Source organism: Onychomys torridus, chromosome 8 (assembly GCF_903995425.1).
Source record: "Onychomys torridus chromosome 8, mOncTor1.1, whole genome shotgun sequence".
Taxonomy (NCBI): Eukaryota; Metazoa; Chordata; class Mammalia; order Rodentia; family Cricetidae; genus Onychomys; species Onychomys torridus.
In genome coordinates this window covers 13,170,472-13,190,151 of record NC_050450.1, presented here as the reverse complement: position 1 = coordinate 13,190,151, position 19,680 = coordinate 13,170,472, and the positions used below count along the sequence as shown (strand labels likewise).

The following is a 19,680-nucleotide window of genomic DNA, read 5'->3' as shown; positions in this document are numbered from 1 at the left end:
CATTGGTTCAATACATTATTTGTGTGGATTGAGATTAAGCTTTAAATCCTTGATCTTTGGCTTCTATAAAATGGGCATGGTAGTAGAAATGGCTCCTATGGCATCTGAGGGAATTGTATGAGATAAAGATCATGAAGTGGTCCTTGTGAGGCGTGTGTTAGCTACTTGTCTTATTGCTGTGGTAAAACCACCTGACAGAAGCACTTTGGGAGGGAAAGGTTTATTTGACTCATGGTTTGAGAGTATGGTCCCTAAATAGCAAAGAAGGCATGGCCTCAGGAACATGAGGCAGCTGGTCATACTACCTCCTCAGGAAGCAGAGAGATGGACAATGATGCTCAGCCCCCTTTCTCCTTTTTATTCAATTTGGGACCATGGTGCATGGGATAGAGCAGCTTATACTTAGAGTGAGCTTTCCCTCCTTAGTTAACTTAGTCTTGCTAAACCCTCATGGCTTGCCCAAGGACTTATCTCCTATCTGATTTTAGATCCTGTCAAGATAACAATCATCTTATCTGATATGAGACATCTAACTAGTTTGCATTCCCCATGTGTCAGCTGTTGTTGCTAATATTGTTAGTTACCCAAATCTACCCATCTGTTTCTCTTCTACCATCATACAGTAATTATGGAGTGTTTGTATTGTTCTAAGCTATTTAAGAGCCACACTCTTCCCTTGTGACTTGACAATAACAGGATTATATTTCAAATGTTTTCTGCAAGACACCAACGAGGGGTGTCTCGGTGAGCCAGGGAGTCCTTTAAGAAAAAGATGGGTCTCTTGCCATGTCCTGGTTCTGCTCCAGAGGTGGTGTTTCATGTGAAGGTAGAGGAAGGGAATGTCTACGCCCTCTTTTGGTTATTTTCTGTGACCTAATAGAAACCCAAGAATCAAATCTCTCAATATAAAAGTAGGGAAGGGTCTGTGGTCTGTTTTTAGTGCTGGTCTTATTGTTGCATACATTGTGAGAATGCTCCATAGACAAGTATTTGGCAATAATGATGTGCTAATATCTGGTTTATAGAACCCCAGTTTATAATCCTGGCTATGTTGCTTAGCATTTGAATGACTGTTGGTAAGTTATTGAACCTACTCAATATCTATTCTCTGATATGAAATTAAAGTGATTTGCTCTAAGTCATAAGAGCCTCTCCCAGAAGACTTGATGTATAGAGTCTGCTCCCATTGACCATATCTATAAGGTCTCATTTATTGAGTGATTAGTATTAAGCAAGAGATAAGCAGACAACTTCATGCTAGAGAGGCAGATGTAGCCTCATAACTCATAGAAGAGTTGAATCTGAGGTTGAGCCCTCACACCCATGGTTACAGCCTGTGATCTCAGTAACTCCATAACCCTTCTGTTGCCTCCATATATGTGTTATGTGCTACACTTTCCAAAAGCTTAACATTTGTAGGTGAGTTAGTAAATGGTGGTTATTGCTGTCACCATATCTTACTTTGCTTTTGTTATGTTAAAATACCTGGATCAAACAATACAAGGGGTTTATTTTGACTTGCAGTTCTAGAGGAATTTAGTCCATCCTGGTGAGAGGATATAGCAGCAGGCAGGGAAGGCTGAAGGCAGGACAACAGGGGTGAGGGGCTAGCTGGTCACAGTGAATGAGAACTCAACATCAGAAGATGATGAATGCATGCTGCTGCTCGGCTCCCTTTCTTCACTTAAACAGTCCAGGTTCATAGCCAGGGAAGGCATGGCAACAGTGGGTGAGTCTTGCCACCTCAATTAGCTCAATCAAGAGTATCTCCAACAAGCATGCCCACAGGACAACTTCTCAGGTGATTGTAGCTTCTGTGATGCTAACAGTGAACATTAACCATTACAGATGGTATCATTTGAGCAGGCTTCATATTTCAGCAGATGTAAGGAGCAGACTTAGGTTCTGTCCTTTCTTCTTTAGGTGTAGGGTATGAATGAGTGACATCCTGAAAATGACGTTTTCTTCAGCTCCAGGGAGAAGCCTACCTAGCTGTCCTCAGAGATGCCACCTTTGGGGCACATTCTATAAACTGTACAAAATTAAATCCTTCACTTCATTTCCAGCTGAAAGACCCCTCAGAAGCATTGCTCTGCCCCCCCCCCAACACATCTGCACTGCAGAGGCAAGGGAGGATGTGAGTCCAATCCACAACTCCCCAACATAAAATCCCTGGGAAGATGTATGAGGCTGCATATAAATTGCATTGAATTTGGCCAGCCATGGGCTAGCATTGCTTTTATGCTGAATATCAGTGAAAAGTATGAAATGGAGATTACATTTTCAATTCTGGCTTTTCCCCCAAAGCTCTGCAGAGATGCCTTCATCCATTCCATCCATCATAGCACAATTGCACTGGTGTGGAGTCTCATGCTTTGTATCCCTTCCTGGGAAGGGAATCTGCAACTTGCTGTCAGACTGAAACAGTGAGGTACCAGCCTTGGTATTGGCTGACTTTTTTCCCCGATTCAACCCTCTCCCCAGATCTCAGCCTTTTGGGGCCTTTTTTTTGTTCTTAAGATCTATCACACAGGAAGATCACAAAATCAACCATGCAAGTGCACACACACACACACACACACACACACACACACACACACAGACATACACACACTCACACATACACACACACACACACACAGACATACACACACTCACACATACACACACACACAGAGAAAGAGGGAGAGGGAGAGAGAGAAAGAGAGAGAGAGAGAGAGAGAGAGAGAGAGAGAGAGAGAGAGAGAGAGAGAACATACTTGGGGATGCTCAAATTGCTATATTTGTTTCTTAGTTTGTTCAGGGCAGAAATAAGATGTTGCTGCAAGTGGGGTTCATCCACTGACAATGAGAAACATGCTTATTACTTTCTCTTGAAATACATATATTCATACCAACTATTTAGTTCCTGTCCCCAAACAACCCTACATCACTGTCAGTGTCTCAGCTCCAACCTTAGTCGGAGAACAAATAAAAGGGTTTCCTGGTGAAGGGTGGAAGGGTGAGGCTGTACACGTGGCTTTATCTGGCCATCAACTTCAGTGTCTTCAACAGCCTTTTCCTGCCTACTTTCCTTGCTGCTCCCTACTGCCCCTCCCCCACCCACAGTGATTGCCTGGCTAGCTCCCCAAAGAGAAAATATGTTAAGTGAACTTGACAGATTCCAGGCTGGCTCCATATGGCAAGGCCCAGGTTGCATGTTCCTGAGGTCCCTAAGCTGCTCTCACCTTATTAAGATGGCAGTAACTACATGCAAGTCAAGTTCACTGCATGGTTTTAATTCCTGGGGCCCCAGAGACCAGCTTCAGACTTCAAGGTGGAATTAGAGGCAGCATCTTCACTGCAGATGTGGCCTTTCCCTCACTTCTCCACAGTCATAGAGCTGTCAAGGAGGTAAGGGAAACAGGGACCAGAGTGGAGGAATACTGCTGGGAAATGCAGAGCTTAGGTCTGAGAGCTTTCTTAGGGTTGCCATAGGTGTCTGACAACGACATGTAAGCATCACCATGCTCTTGTTTATTGCTTGTTCGACACTGTCTGAACCTTTGGACTCCTACACATAATTGAGACTTTGACTTTGATTTATAAGTATCTAATTTGAGCTCCTCCTTCATTTGAAAGCCATGGAGAAAATTAACTCCTAATCAAATCAATGCATTTCAAGTGGATAAGCCCTTGTAACCCAGTGATTTAAGGGCTGGAATTGAAGCCTACATTTTTAGATGGTAGGAATTTGTGAAAATGAGTCTGTAAAAGACAGGCCTTTGCTAGAAATGATTTTATGTGAGATGTATAGAAAATGTGGCTATCTTTTTAATGCTGTGGATTTCCATATTTTACAGAGAACTGTAGTTATGTGGAATGGAGATTCCTAAGAGGGCAGAGAGTCTCTCAATTTGAATATGTAAAGAGGATAGTAAGAAGAGGCACAGAATTTACTCTAGGTATTTCCTGGGGAGAATATCTAAGCAGTGGAAAGTTGGGTTTGGGATTTTTAAGGGGATACAAAACAGAGAGAGTGAGCAAGTGTGCAGTTGGAGCATATGCAGAAGTATTCTTAGTGAGGTGGGACTTGCAGTGCATGGAGATGGGAGGCCTTTCAGGATACTGAAAGTTTCTTCTGGCTTCAAGGTCTCTAGGCTATAGATACCAACTTAACTGTCTGAGATGATTTCCAGTGCAAATACACTGACCCAAACTGTAAATGATGGTGACTTCAGCTTCTATTTCTCTCCCTTCTGGCATGTGTGTGTGCGTGCATGCGTGCGTGCGTGCGTGCGTGCATGTGTGTGTGTGCGTGCGTGTGTGTGTGTGTGTGTGTGTGTTGTATGAACTCACATGTGGGTGATGCCAGGAGGCACCAGTATACACATAAGGAGATGGCCAGAGGATGCAGACTTTGGTTGTTTTTTGTTTTTGTTTTTTTCTATCACTCTCCACTTTATATCCTTGAAACAGTCTCTCGCTCATCCTGGAGCTAGGCAGCCAGCTACCAAGTCTAAGTGATCTTCCTATCTCTGCATACCCCCTCCTCTAGCCCTAGTATTGGAGTTAAACACACATGTGAACACACCTGTCTTTTTACATGGGTTCTTGGGATTTGAACTAGGGTATTAATGCTTGTTCAACAAGCCCCCAGCCCCCTTATTAATTGATGGTTTTTCACATACTACCTCAGAACTCATAACCCCTTCATAGGGGCAATTGAATCTTAGTTTGTATTTCTTTAGCTAGACTTACCAAAAAGTGACTACAATAACTCCTATACTGATATAATCCCAGTCCCTAAACAAACAGATCCCCACTGTCACCAAAAACATCTTGGGGATAAGATTTGCATAGTCTCTCATTCCAAGGACAAACACATTGAAATGTTTTCTCCACACAGGTCTCTAAGTAGGCTGGTTTGTTGATTCACCTAGTAGAAGTGAAGAGAGCATCATTTACTAGTTCCTACAATATGCTAGTGTGAAAGGAGCTGTTGATACACACAGTGTTCATTTACCAATGTAAAAATAGAAGAACTCACCCCCAGCTTTAAGAGAAGTGAATAAGTGACACTCCACTCAGGTAGTACCAGGAGGAAAAGTGGGTTCACTCCCAGGCATTCACCTAATCTACATTAGGCTTTCCCTCTAACCAGTCCCATCATGGACCAGGACACTTTCAACAGTTATTATCCATGGATGAGAAGACAGGTGCAATGAGGCAAGAAATATGCCACAGCCTTTGCATTTCTTTCCTTAGTGGGGAAGAGAGAGGGAGTTGCTGTCTTCTCTTGTTCTACTAGGTCCAGACCATGTGAGCCTAGTTCTTTGGTATATGATGACTTTATTTTTATGTTCTCCCCCAGCACAGTGGTCTGTGTATGTGCAGTATGTACATGGGGGGGGGCTGTTTTTATGAGGTTAAGTGTAGATGTGTGAGCATGGGTAGAAAAGCTAGAGGTGCTGTTCCTCAAGCTGTCCATCTTTCTTTTGGGGGACAGAGCCTTTCACTGGCCTCAAACTCCCCAGTAGTCTATAGGCTGGCTGGCCAGAAAGCCATAACTGTCAGCCTCTCTCTCTCTCTCTGCATTCCCAGCACTTCCCAGGGATTACAAGTGTACACCACTATACCTGGCTTTGTACACGTGCACTGGGGATTGAGCACATGTCCTCAGGCTTGTGTGGAAGAACTTCACTGACAGAGCCTTCCCCTGAGCCCTAGCCCAGCATGCTGGATTTTAACAGTACACTAAGAAAACAGTATTTATAGAAAAGTTAATTATTTGCCTCATAATGAGCATTTCCAACTTAATCTTCTAGCTTCATCTGAGAGCTCCTTCCCCTTCTTTGTATTAGGTGATAATCAGATTCATAAGGAGAATGCAGATCCTGGGCTCTGTCAACAGGGAGACCAGCAAGTCTGTCCCACCTGGTCCTGGAGCCCTTCTGTGATGGCTGAGTGTCTGATGAACACACACTTGCTTTGGCTTGAATGGCCTCTTTATGCTGATTGTTGTCAAGGAAAAGTGAAGGATCATAGGTCTTTGACTATTTGTTAAGGCTGTATGTCTAAGAATATGTAAGCAAACTCTTGAGTCCTAGTCTTCGGAACTCCAGATAGAGACATTCATCTTAGCCTAAATAGAAGGCACCTGATCTCACAAAGCAGACTCATGGCTGAACCTGGGAAAGGTACAATAGAGAACTTGTCCTTCTGTGTCTTCAGCAGACTCAATTTCTATGTCTGTCAACTGGAGCTGGTGATGCTATATTATATGGTTCTGATGATGACAACAAACATTTGTTTATTTTCAAGACAGGGTTTCTCCTTGTAGTTTTGCACCTTTTCTGGAACTCACTCTGTAGTCTAGGCTGGCCTCGAACTCACAGATCCACCTGGCTATGCCTCCCGAGTGCTGGGATTAAAGTCATGAGCCACCATCGCCTGGCTCGAGACCTAATGTTTAATACAAAGAATATTCTCAGCCTGGGATAATGTTCTATTCCACTTTTTTTCTAGGAATGACAAGGTAAAGGGGGAATTAATGCAATAGAATATTTCTTCTTTGTCCCAACACTCACTAGTTCTCATGCTTGATTTTCCCTCAGCTCCTGTGCTATTTAGTTCTTGCAGGCTACAAACACTGTCTCCACCCCCCCTCCCTGTTTCAAACATAGCTTAATTCCAGCTGTGCATCCCCTCTTGCCCCAAGGCTTTGGTGCTGCATGAGCAGACCCAAAGTTGAGAGCAGAGCATAGAGCCCAGAAGCACAGGCCACTTTCTGCTGCTGAGAAATCTGTTTCCTTCTCAGGGCACAGGCATGCCTGTAAGGGATGTGGGAAATCATTTGTGAGAAGTCATAATTAATGATCTGCTGGGTCTTGGCACCTATAAAGGAACCAGAAGGCCACTGGGAATTAGAATGGTCTCTGGGATAAGAGTTGTCCTCTAGGGAGGCTCTTCACTAAGGGAAGTGGGGGCCCTGGAAAAGGGGAAGCAGGAAGATTTGGGTGGCTGTGTTTCTGTAGTTTTCAGGGCTTGTAATCATTTGCTTACCATACACAGCATCAGAGTGACAGTGACCTGAATCTAGAGCCCTGGCACTTGAGAGAAGCCATTCTGGCCTAAGAATTTACCTCTGCCTCATTCTGTAGTTTGGGTGTGTTCTTTCCCTAGGAATCTCAGTTTTGCTCATTGTAAAATAGCGATGATGTCACATACTCTTCAAGGTTATTTGGATCAGATATGTAATGATAGCAATGAAACATAGTAGACACTCAGAAGTCCTATGAATAAAATGTTAAACTGGGAAGGCATATCTCCAATTTTCAGTACAGCTTTGTGTGTAAAGTGTATGAGCGTGTAGACCCATAAATAATCATAGACATTTCTGTGGGCAGAATGTATATCCACCTGTGGTAGCTAGAATACTACTGACAAATCATTCAGATACTTTGTGATGTCAGTTCTCCTTCTTTGGTGAAAAATTAAAGTGAGTTTCTAATGCAACTTTCTGCCTGTCAGTGAATTGGAAAGTGTCCACTAAGTGTTCATTTCCTCTTGCTTTGTTGACATGCTGTTTGAAAGTTCAGTGACTCCCAATGTGTCCAGGGGCTGTTCAGTCCCTGCAGTAAGTCCCCCTTAGAACACCATCAGCAGGTTTTCTGTTTCAAAGTCACTTGGTATTCTCTGCACTGGAGCTTCCCATCCTGCTTTGAGTACCTTATTAACTCATGCCTATAAATCAGCACGCACAGTGTCTGCACTCAGCGAGGAGCAGTGATGGTGTAATAATGAGAAGCTTTCCTGGTCTGTAGCAATAACATTATTTTGAAGCTTCTAACTCATCATGTTACAGATGGGGCTACATGAGGCAATATTTGCTGTGTTGGCTAGTTCTGTATCAACTTAATTCATGTTAGAGTCATTTTGGAAGAGGGACCCTCAATTGAGAAAATCCCCTCACCAGATTGGCCTGTGGGAAAATCTATGATGTAGTATCCTGAATAATGATTGATGTGGGTGGACCCAGATCATTATTGGTGATGCTATCCCTGGGTATGTGGTCCTGGATAATATAAGAAAGCAGGTCAAGCAAACCATGAGATAGCAAACCCCAGCTATCAAGCAGCATTTCTCCATGGCCTCTGCTTCAATTACTGCCTCCAGGTTCCTGGTCTGCTTAGGTTCTTGTTCTGCTTGAGTTCCTGCTCTGGCATTCCTCAGTGGTAGACTATTAGCTGAGATTTGTAAGCTTATACAAACCATTTCTTCCTAGTGTTGATTTTGTGTTCTATCACAGCAATAGAAACCCTAACTATGACATATAAAGAGTTCTTCTGGGAGAGCAAATGATGCCAATCACAATCATTGTAGTTCATGCCAAGTATGTTGTGCAAGGTTTACAGCAGGTAAACTTTGTGTAGTCCACTTTGCTAATAATGATTATTGGCTTCAGGTGCCATGTTCTCAGTGCCATGTGTATTGTGTTCCTTATGATCTTGAACATTTTTACTCCCTGTTATATTTCTTCCCAGTTTGCTTTTAAATCAAGAGTCAACTTCTAATATTTTAGACCATTTCCTTCAGCTGCCTGGAGTTCATTTTGAGAGATAGTCTGGGAGGATGGTACCTGGACCCAAATGTGTTTTCCTGGCAAAGGTAGAAGTTGTGACAGTTAGGCTCTTGCTAACAGGGGAGACGCTCCACTTCTTGAAGTTAGAACCCACAGCAAGGAAGGAATTTTCCTCCCTGGGTATTTGCTAGCACTCCTAGATGTGCTGGTGAGCCCCTGTCTGCCCACCTCTATGCAAATGAATCCTCCCACAAGCTGGAGATGTGCTGTCCTCAAAATCCAAACACCATGTGCAGGAGGAGATGGGCTCAGCTGCGGCAGCACAAACTAGATCTGAGGAGGGGATAGCGTTTGCCTGCAGTGAGTGATCTCCATGATTGATTGCAGTTTGATAAAAGACCTTCGCCTGGGTATGAGATCTGACAACGTGATCACCACTGTAAGTTGGCTTTCTCAGGTCATGAACCTGGGGCCTCAGCCTGGAACAGTGTGGGAGGAGAGGGAAGCTACCCCTGTATCAAGAGGTGCTGGTGCTGCCATTATGAGCATGTTTTCTGAGTTGGCAGAACTGAATCCTCCCAACTTGACAGGGCTCTGGTCATTCCAGGAGCAAGGCACATTTACTCATCCTCTTTGGTGTCTGTCAGAATGGACTTTCAGACTATTTTGGGACCCTGCTAGAAGTGCTGAGAGATGCAGTAAAATGAGGCAATGCTTAGGTCACCAACTAACAGCACTGCCTTTGAGTTCTGGCGGATTTCACGCTGTATCCCAGCCTTGCTAAAGATGAGAACCTTGACAGTTATTTATCTTCCATTATCTTCCTTTCTCCCTTTCTCTCATCTGTGAAAGGAGGGCAATAGTGTGTGTCTCATGAAAATAAAAGTCTATTAGATAAATGCTTAGCATAGTGTCTAACACCTAATAAACCCTTAGTACATGGTAGGCTGGCTTCTGTGTCATTAACATCCAGACCCTCCTACAATGACAATGTTGTCATATACTATGTACCTACACAGCAATGGTCTTGTTGATGCAGTAGATATTAAAGTATGTCTATTTTCTTGCGGGATGGGGAATATCACTGCTTTAAAAATCAGGTTTTAATGGGTGTAAAGGCACATGAAAACAGGTTTCTGGCCATGTAGGTGAATGTCTATAATATAAAGAGCAAGGCCTGAAAATAAAGGTGATTTTCATCCTGAGAAAGTCTGTTTTGACTGAATTAGAGTAGAAACTATCAGGGAATTTTGGAAATTACATCATTGTTATGTGTTAGGATGTTACTATTAGGGGCTAGAATGCAGTGTAGTAGCTGAGTAGTTGCTTAGTATGAACAAAGCCCTGAGTTCAATCCCAAGCACTGACTGTCAAAAATAAATAAAGAGAGGATGAAAATATTTAATAAGTTGATGATAGACAGATAAACAGATAGGCAGACAGAGAGGTAGATGATAGAGAGAAATGAAAGATAAATTGACTTACAGATACAGAGGTGATAGATCATTGGTAGATAGATTGATAGATGCAGAAGTGACAGATGACAGATAGAGAGACACTGCTTATAGATAATAAAATCCACCCGTTTAAGCATGCACCTTAAATTTTGATAAGGGTATACAATTTTATAATCATCTCTGTAGAGCTTTCATCCTCAGAAATTTGCTTATCCTTGAATTTAGTCTGCTCCATCCTGATCCCAAGCCCCAGACAACCACAGATGTGTGTCTTCAGTCCGTTTTGAATTTCTTGTCAATGGCATCAAAGAAACTTTTCTTTCTTGACACCTTTCACTTAATTCATTGTTTCTCAAATCAATCTGTTCCTTTGTGTATGTCTGTGAAGAGAGTGCATCTCAGTCTGTGTGTGTATTCACAAAATAGTGGCCTTTCTGTTTAGTGGTGGGGGGGGGGTGGTAACGTGTTGTGAACACTGTGGCTTTGAAAATGTCTGTGTGTGGACATTTTGCTTTTTGTTCATGAGTAAATAAATCACTTAAAGTAGAATTGATATGTGGTATATTAACTCAAAGTTAACATTCTAAAATTCTGTTTTCAAATTTAGAAGTATGGTTATGTTTTGAGTGTGTTTGCTGTTATTGGCAGTAATACTTTGAGATGGGGTCCTAACAGCCTTGTCTGGCCTGGAACTCACTATATAGCCCACACTCTTCTTGAACTTGTAGTCATACTCCTGCTTGATTTCTGGGGTTTCAGGCAAATATCACCATCCCCTCCAGGCTGTATTGTGCTGAATTCCCACCAGTAGGTACCTTTCATAGCTTCCAAATGCCATTCTGTGTCTGTCCTGCATTGAGACTTTCTGGCCCCTGTAATGTTCACCTTTGGACTCAAGTGAATGGTGATGCTGTTAGCATTAGGCTGGTAAAGAAGTGCTCTGTTCCAGCATGTATGTCCTGATTTACTCAAAACTGTTGAGGATTGAGAACTACTCTCTGGATTTCTATTATGTTAATCTATCATTATTTTAACAATAGAGGTATATGCAAAGTCAAGAGCCACTTGTGTATTGAAGTGTTTCCACCTGGTATGACCACCTGGGTAGATAAACAGAGGATGCAGTGTTCACTGGGCAATGAGAAAGTTTGTTTTATTATTTCAATGGCAGGTTTCATCTATGCACGCACCTGCATACACAGATGCACACCTGTGTATAATTGCCCCCTTGTTGTGCTGGACGTCAGCCTCCATGGGTGATTCTCTGTTGTTTCAGCTGTCCACACATGAAGGTGCTGCATGCACATTGCTGGAAAATAGTGTACCATTTGCTTCATGCTTTCATTTTCTTCCTGTAGAATTACAAATGGGTTAACATGCTTAGTAGGAGGTTTCTATAGTAGTAGGATGCCCAACAACGTTTTCCAAAGGACTTTAGATTTCCCTCAAATACAACTAGATTCTGTAATCTCCTATTTGTGATTTTTATTAGTTCCAAGAAGTAGCAGATAAGATGGTAAATGAACTGAGAATGTGGCATTTCTCCTGGGGGTAAGCACTCTCAACACTCAGACAAGAGCTTCATACCACCTCAGGATTATATGAAGACATTTTAAACAGATGACTATCCTATATGAACCCATGTGAATCTCTATGATACCAATTTAGCATTACCTGAAAAAATATACATGTGTACATATATATAAATATTTCCTCCAATTCCATCATATCAGGATGTTAAATTCCTTGCTTATATGTACCTGTTATTAATAATCATTCTTTTGGATATCCAAAGGTTAAGTATCACTCTATGGGACAAATTTGTCCCACCACCTATTCTTTTAAATAAAGTTTTATTGGCACAATTTACCTATTGTCCACAAATACTTTCCTATTATAACCACAGAGCAGAGATATAGCAACAGAAATGCATAATTCATACCTTTAAAATTCTAAGGTGTATCCTACCTGGAGGTTCTTTTTTTTTCTTGTGTGTGTGTGTGTGTGTGTGTGTGTGTGTGTGTGTGTGTGTGTTATGCATGTAATGCATGTATGTATTTGTAGCCACACATGTGCTGGCACACATTTGTATATACATGTACCAACATGGAAGCCAGAGGTTAATGCCTGGTGTTTTCTTCATTTGCTGTTCTCATATTTCCTTAAGGCAAGGTACTTCATTGAACCTAGAACTTGCTGATTTGAATAGTCTAGCTTCCCAGTTTTCCTAGGAACACCATCTCTGACCCCCAGGTGCTGGGATTGCTGGTGTCTACCTACCTGCCTGGTTGTTTTTATGTTAGTGTTTGGGATCTAGATGCTCAGCCTCAGGCTTTATCTACAAAGTTATCTCCTCAGTCTCCATTTGGCTCTTTATATAGACATTATCCAGTTCTCTTTCTAAGGTAGCATGTGGAGTGTCCAGAATGTTACTGCATGTCTGTGGATCATTGTATGTCTCTATTTTGTATACATGTTTACACTGGTCTAACTCCCTCACTATGGACTGGGCACTTCACTCTTGGGAGTACCATGCTACATAATTTGGGCTTAATAATAGCATCTTCACACAAGAACAGGATCTGAGAAAATACAGGTGGAGGGTGTGGTATACCCAGCATACAGTTCACAGATGATGACCCTGTTGGCTGATGTCTACCATATTACTATTGTGATTGCCTACTATTACATAGCCCAAATTAAGAAATGAGCCATTGATCTGAGACCCAAGGGTCCAGAGAGAGACCCAGGCCAGTTATTATTGGATAAGACATACAAGAGTCAGTGTCCAGCATCTAAACTCTAGGCCTCCTCTTTAGCCTCATGGTCACTTTTCTTTGTTCTGTCTCCTTGGTGCTCTATAGGCATTTCAAGCACACAGTCCTCTTCAAGGCATTGCTTTGCATGTGTGCTTCTCCACCTGAAGTTATCTCTTCCATGATGTCCATACAGCTTCCTCCTTCCTGACCACTTCTTCTCATTCACAAACCTTTGTCAGTGGCCAGTTTCCATGCTCTTGTCCCTCTCACATTCATAGGTCACTATATTTTAGACCAATGTGTTTACACATCATTTTCCTGTTTCCTATGTTAGAGGCACACCCCAAGGCTTTCAGCCTGGAGTGACATTTGTAAATGAAGTAGTCCCTGAAATAAGACTTTCTTTCATTGCTCCTGGTATCTCACCCACCATCTCTGTCTTTCCTACCCATATCCCCATGCATAAAGACAAACAGAATCTACTCTAATTTCACCACTTATCTGGATGTGCAGATCCATAGCCAGAACAAACTGTGGGCAATTTGCTACAAATGTGTGCTTTCAACCTGTTCAACACAGACAGAATATCCTGAACAATGAATGGTGTGCTGCTTGTCCAAGTGCTTCTTAGCTAACCACAGAGAGAACCCAGGAGCCTCCTTCCTAAGAACCAGGATAGCTCTACTGGAGAAGTCCTATGTAGACAAAATCTTTGGCTCTCTAGCAGCCATTTAACAATCCATGTCAAAACCAGAGAAAGGCAAATCTTTATTAGCAACGTCCTACAGTTTCTGTTCAGGCATTTCACCCTTGAAATGGATTTCTTTCTTTTTTTTTTTCTAAGGCCCCATTTCTAATTAACTCAGGATCCTAGATTTCAAGAAGTCAACCTTGTGAATGGAGAGGGCACTCTGCAGAAGTGAGCACTGGAGGTGATGTTTAATTAAACAGATGTTATTAGAAGGAAGATATCTGAGCAAGTTGTAGTGCTAATCCTTCTGGCTGGCTCCTGTATCCCTTCATGATGGTAATGATGAGCTGGTCCCCCTCACATCTTCATCAGCAGCATGCATGAGTCCCCTCAGGCAGGAGGGGCTCCAGCTCTCAGTGCAGGCACTTGCCTTAATTGAGTTTCAGGGGCTGGTAAAAGACACTGATGTACAAGTATTCTTTCTCTCTCTGCTGTTTCCTTTCCTTCCTTTCTCTTCCTTAGTGGGAAGCCACCTGGGTGGATAGATAGATAGATAGATAGATAGATAGATAGATAGATAGATAGATGATTGGTCTATAGATACACAGATATCATTTATATATATACATATATATATATATGTGTGTATATATATATATATATATATATATATATATATATATATGTGTGTGTGTATATATATATATGTGTATATATATATATATAGAGAGAGAGAGAGAGAGAGAGAGAGATTGATGATAGGGGTATAGGGATGCATATATGATATATGTATGGGTGAAGAGGATTGAAAGAGAAAAATGGCAGGTAGAAAATATAGATAGAAAGGATTATGGATAGATGGAGAACAATTGATAGTGTCTATATAGTTGTATTCATCTATTCATATTTATAGCCATTCATCCACCAACCTATCACCAACCTTACATATATCTATGCATTTCTCTGTGTGTCTACAAGCGTCTGTCTAGCCATCTCTTTATAAACAATTCTGTAAATCTATCTTTATCCTCCCATGTCAATGTCTTTCTTTGTGTGTAGTTTTCTCACTCTGCCTACCTTACTATATACTATACTGCTTATCTTATTATTTGCTTTTCTATGTGTTGTGGGCCTATCATTTGAGTCAGTGTGAGGAAGCCTCTAGCAACTGTCATTGGTTTTTTCTTTTTATTTTCTGTGTTGTGTAAGTGATCAAGAGGCCATTGGTTAAGCATACATGAATTCAAGGAACAGCCTGAGGTAGGTTTTCACAATTATTTAGTAATTATGAAATTTATTTATATCCTAGTACGTGCTGGTTTCTCATGTTAAGCATGCTCAATCCTGTATATTTAAAATATTAGCCTCTGCCACTCTCCCATTTGAAAATGAAAGAAGTGAGGCTTAGAATTGTGGGGGCTTGTGAGGTGGCTCCACATATAAGGGCATGTTATGTTCTTGCAGAAGACCTGAATTCTGTTACCAGCATATTAGGCTGCTCACAGGTGCCTGACATATTGTCTGGTCTCTGCAATCACCTGCACTCACACTTGTCCATACCCTCCCACATAATACACATATTAAAAATAAAATCAATCTTTTAAAAAAGAATCATTCATATTGTTCATAATACACACAATGTGACACCCCTTATGTCTGTGTTCAACAGTGCATGTGTAGTACCTTTACAGGATAAAATTAGTCATCCCAGGTTAGAATTACAGCGGTGTAGTTCTAGAGATTGTGCTACACACCTGTCTTTCTCCACAGTATTTTCTTCAAGTGGGTGAGAAGACAGGTTTGTGTCTCCCAGAGTTCTCCTTTCTTCTTTCCCTTTAATTCTGTGTCCCATTTTCCTTGGGTGAACATTTTCACCACGTGGCCAAGGGGCTGGCTTTTGATTCCAGGAGGCTGCAGAACTTCCATCCATCTTCTGAGCCAAAATAAATTGGCAGAAATGTCTGATATGACTTTCCCTCCTTCTTCAAGGCAGATGCTTTTCTCATTATGGAGACAAGAATGACACTTTGTCTCAGCAAGCCCTCAGACACTTATAATACCTGTGTAGTCTCTGGTCTTGATGCTGCTAGCTCAGGGAGGCGTGAGGAGACTCGGGGCTCTGCTGAGCTCCATCTTATGAGATTATGTTTTCAGAATCTGGGATCTGACTCTCCTCATATGGATCATCTGCAATGCTTATTTCAGAGGGCATTACTCAAATCCTGGGGCCTACCAGACTGCCTTCCTAATTGACAGGGTTGGGTCTGACATGAAACAGCAAGCCAAAGTTCTCCATTTTCCTGTCCTAGATGAATAAGAATTAAACTGCACTAAGCTATAACTTTTTCAACTCCCGTTAACTTGGCTTGGGTAAGGAATCTCTTCTCAGAGAAGACAGTAGGCAAATACCATCCATCCTAGTCCAACAAACTCTAATTGGAGATGGGAACTTAGTACATGCTAGTTTGCCTCAAATGGTCCATCTTTTCATGGCTTTTATGAAACAAACTTCCCATCTTGCAGAAAAGAGGAACATGGATAAATATAATCTAATTCCACTGTCCTGCAGAAATAGCTCCTCCTTCATCTCAGATCATTTTTTTTTCTGACAATAGTTATGTCTTTACTATCACAAGAACCCCACATAACCTTAGATCATATCAGTGCTTCATTTCCTTGTGGACTGCAGAAAAAAATCTCTTGATCATGACACTGCACCCTTGAAAGACTCACAAAGCTATTGTTCTAGAGACCCATCAACTAGTAATTCTGTGGGCACGAAGGAACAAATCATTGTTACTTGACTCCCTAGTTGCCAGACCCTGATTGTGCTATGATATCCATATCATGAGTTCTTTTCTCTGAAGCCAGGTCCTGAACCACTCATCAAGCTGTGCTTGGTTGTCTGGCGATGTGCCACTCTTTCATTCTTAGATTTTACCCATGCATGTCAGCACTCACAGTCTATTTACTTGACCTTCACATCCCCACTTCTGTTTTGCTACATTCCTTAATCTTGATCTTGGTCTTGATGTATTGTCTTGCTAATGGACACACCTTTGTTTTTTATTTAAGAGTCAGTCTGCTTAAGGGTCTTCCCCCAATTATAAACAAATGCATCTTAGAGAGCTAGACCAGACACATATACAGTGCTAGCCAAACTAAGTATGTGGCTTCTCTGATTTCGGAATTCCCTTGAGAAATTACATTAATGTTTTTAAATTTAGTGTGCAGTCATAGCCAGGCTTTTATTGATAGTGGGTTTTGCTGCCTCCTTCCTCCTTTTCCTCCTCCTCCTCTAACCCTCCCCCATTGTTTTATGCTAAATTAACATATCTGTATTAGTTTGGGCTCATATTGTTGTGATAAAACACCATGGCTAGAGCCTGTTGTTGAGGAAAGGGTTTATTTGGCTTACACTTCCCTAGCACTGTTCATCACTGAAGGAAGTCAGGACAGGAACTCACACAGGGCAGGAACCTGGAGGCAGGAGCCTATGTAGAAGCCATGGAGGGGTGCTGCTTACTGGCTTGCTTAGCCTGTTTTCTTAAAGAACCCAGGAACCCCAGCCCATGGTTTGCACCACCAACAATGGGCTGGGCCTTCCCCTATCAATCACTAATGAAAAAACGCCCTACAGGCTTACCTACAGCCCAGTCTTATGGAGGTTTTCAAATTTGAGACTCCATCCTCTCTGATGACCACAGCGTGTGTCAGATTGACATAAAATTAATAAGTGTCTGGCTTTTAATTCTCAATATATAATATAATGCTGGGACATGTGGTCTACCAAGGCTCCTCTCTTCTGATGCATACATATAAACCCAGTGATAATACACTAACAGTTCTTATAGTACTGTATTTGTTTCCAAACAACTTGAAAATAACAAATTGAACATTGTTTCTTCTTATTTTACAAAAAATTTTAGTGAGAATTTGAAGTTTTAACAATTCCTTGCTTTTCTGACTGAATTTCCACATCTTGTTAATTTGTATCCCACCACTTCAGTGTGTCTCTTCTTTGTCATTCTGAATATTGATTAATAAGGCCTAAGTTATTATAGGATAAGAGCCTTTGCCACTTATCAGCAGCTGGACCTTGTTTTTCACACTTGTATATCATGAATCCAGCTCAATATTCAGCATTAAACTTACCATAGCAAAAGGTGAAAAAGCTCTATAATAAACTGACTGCTTTGTACGGTTTTGACTGTATTTTGAATTTGTCATTCCAAACGTGATCTAAGCAGGCATAAAACATAGTTGAAATTCATCTACTAGACAGAATATAGCAAAAGTTCCAACAGAATGCAGATTAACAACTGAAGAGAGGCATGTAAGAGGAAGACTTTGTGTTTCTGTCCATGGTGCTGAACACATCCGTGGGTATCCAAGTCAACTTCTCTGCCTTTGTCAACCTAACAAAGCGATTATACTTAAATGACTATGTGACAAGGGATCAGGTATTTCTCTATAATCATCCCTTAGTCTCATTTCCTGGGACTATAGATGCTGTTGATGACATGATGGGAGCTGACTGTCATCTACTAGGGATGTTGGATAGGACAGATTTTAGCTACATGTAGCTATTTACATAGATTAAAAGTAAATGAAATTAAAATGCCACTGCTTAGCTATATTATGCATCTTTTAGAGACTCAGAAGCTACACATGACAAATAGTGGCTGCATCAGACATCACAGATCTGCAGTGTCTCCATTATCTCAGAATACTTCACACTCTGTGCATCCTCAGGATGGTATTAGGATTTGGAAATGATCTCCATTAGAGCTGCATCTTCACCACTAGAATCAGTGAGTGCTACTGCATATGTCAAAAGAGATCTCATGGATGTCATTAAGATACAGATATCAAAATGGAAAGATTTTCTTGCATCCTCTCATTGGGCTCCATGGAATCAAAGCAGTCCTCACAAGACAGGAGCTGAGGTGCCAACTGGACTGAGAGTGGAAGACAAAGCACCATTGGAAGCAGAGATAGGCTGGTTTGTTTTGAAATTACAGAAAGAGGCTGGGAAGTAAGGATTTCAAGGGCTGCTACCAAGCAACAAAATGGAAATAGTCCAGAAAGCCTACAGGGAAACAAAACCCCATTCCCAGGGACACCTTGAGTACATGCCATTGAAACAGGTTTTGGATATCTGATATTCAGAACTACAGTAGATAGGGTTGGGTAGCTTCTTCTGTGGGTAAAGAGATTGCCATGAAAATGTGAAGACCTGGTTTCAGGTCTCCATCACTCATATAAAAGGCTATTGCAAAGGCACACAGCTGGAATAGCAGCTCCACACTTTCAAAGGCCAAAGGTTGATGTCAAGTATTTTACTTTTATCTGTCTCCACCTTATTTTTGGAGACAGGATCTAAAATTGAAGTTGGGGCTTACCAAATGTGTAGGCCCCAAGAATCCTCCTCTACCAACCTCCCCAGGGCTTGGAGTATAGGAGAGAGTATCAGCAGTCCAAGGCCATCTTTAGTTACATAATGAGTTCAAGTGTAGTCTGAGGTCATGAAACCCTGCCTCAAAAAACAAACAAATGAAAAAAAAAAAAAAACAAAACTGAATTTGAATGAGAACCAAGGTTCATCCTAATATGTGCAGTGCAGGGTTATTTCTGCCCTTCTCGCCATTAGAGGCTGGTAGTTTGTTTCCTAAGTCCAGTGTGACATCGTGGGTATGGGTGTGATGACTCAAATTTAGTCTCTACTCCTTCATCTTGCTCCTTTCCACCCTGGCTGAATTTTGATGAATTCTTTTTTTTTTTCTGGAGTTTTTTTCTTTACATATTGTATGCTATCATCAAAATTATTCCCTTATTTAAGTAATAGCAACAATGACAGTGAGGATGCCATGAGTACTGGACATACACATTCACCAAATGCTTGATTTATTTTAAGCAGTGGTATGGAATTCATAAGCATTACATAATTTGTTTTATGAATGACCCAACAAAACATGTGTGGTTAGTAATCCCTTTTCCAGTGAGATCAGCTGAAGCATTGGGTAGCTGTATCACTTACATTGTGCATTTCATTCAGGGAGATTCCAGACCCAAGCAATAGACTTTTATTCTTCAGAAATTTTTCATTCTAGAACTGGGGATAAATATCATTCTTCCTTCCCACTTCATTTCAGAAACTATATTATCTTTTCTTTTAGACTTTGCCCTTTCAAGGAATAATTTACTGGA

At 41.4% G+C, this 19,680-nt stretch overlaps 1 protein-coding gene across 15 annotated transcripts in view; it reads left to right on the top strand.

Moving 5' to 3' along the window:
• Rbfox1 (RNA binding fox-1 homolog 1) overlaps window positions 1-19,680 on the top strand; it is a 1,681,994-nt gene that overhangs the window by 1,465,882 nt on the left and 196,432 nt on the right. The window contains exon 1 of one of the 15 annotated variants that reach the window (XM_036197536.1): window positions 8,869-9,002. The exons of the other annotated variants lie outside the window; for them this stretch is intronic. Coding sequence (XP_036053429.1) covers window positions 8,937-9,002 — 66 coding nt within the window. The 5' untranslated portion in view covers window positions 8,869-8,936. Of the gene's footprint in view, window positions 1-8,868; window positions 9,003-19,680 lie in introns of those variants that run through there. 15 annotated transcript variants of the gene reach the window in all.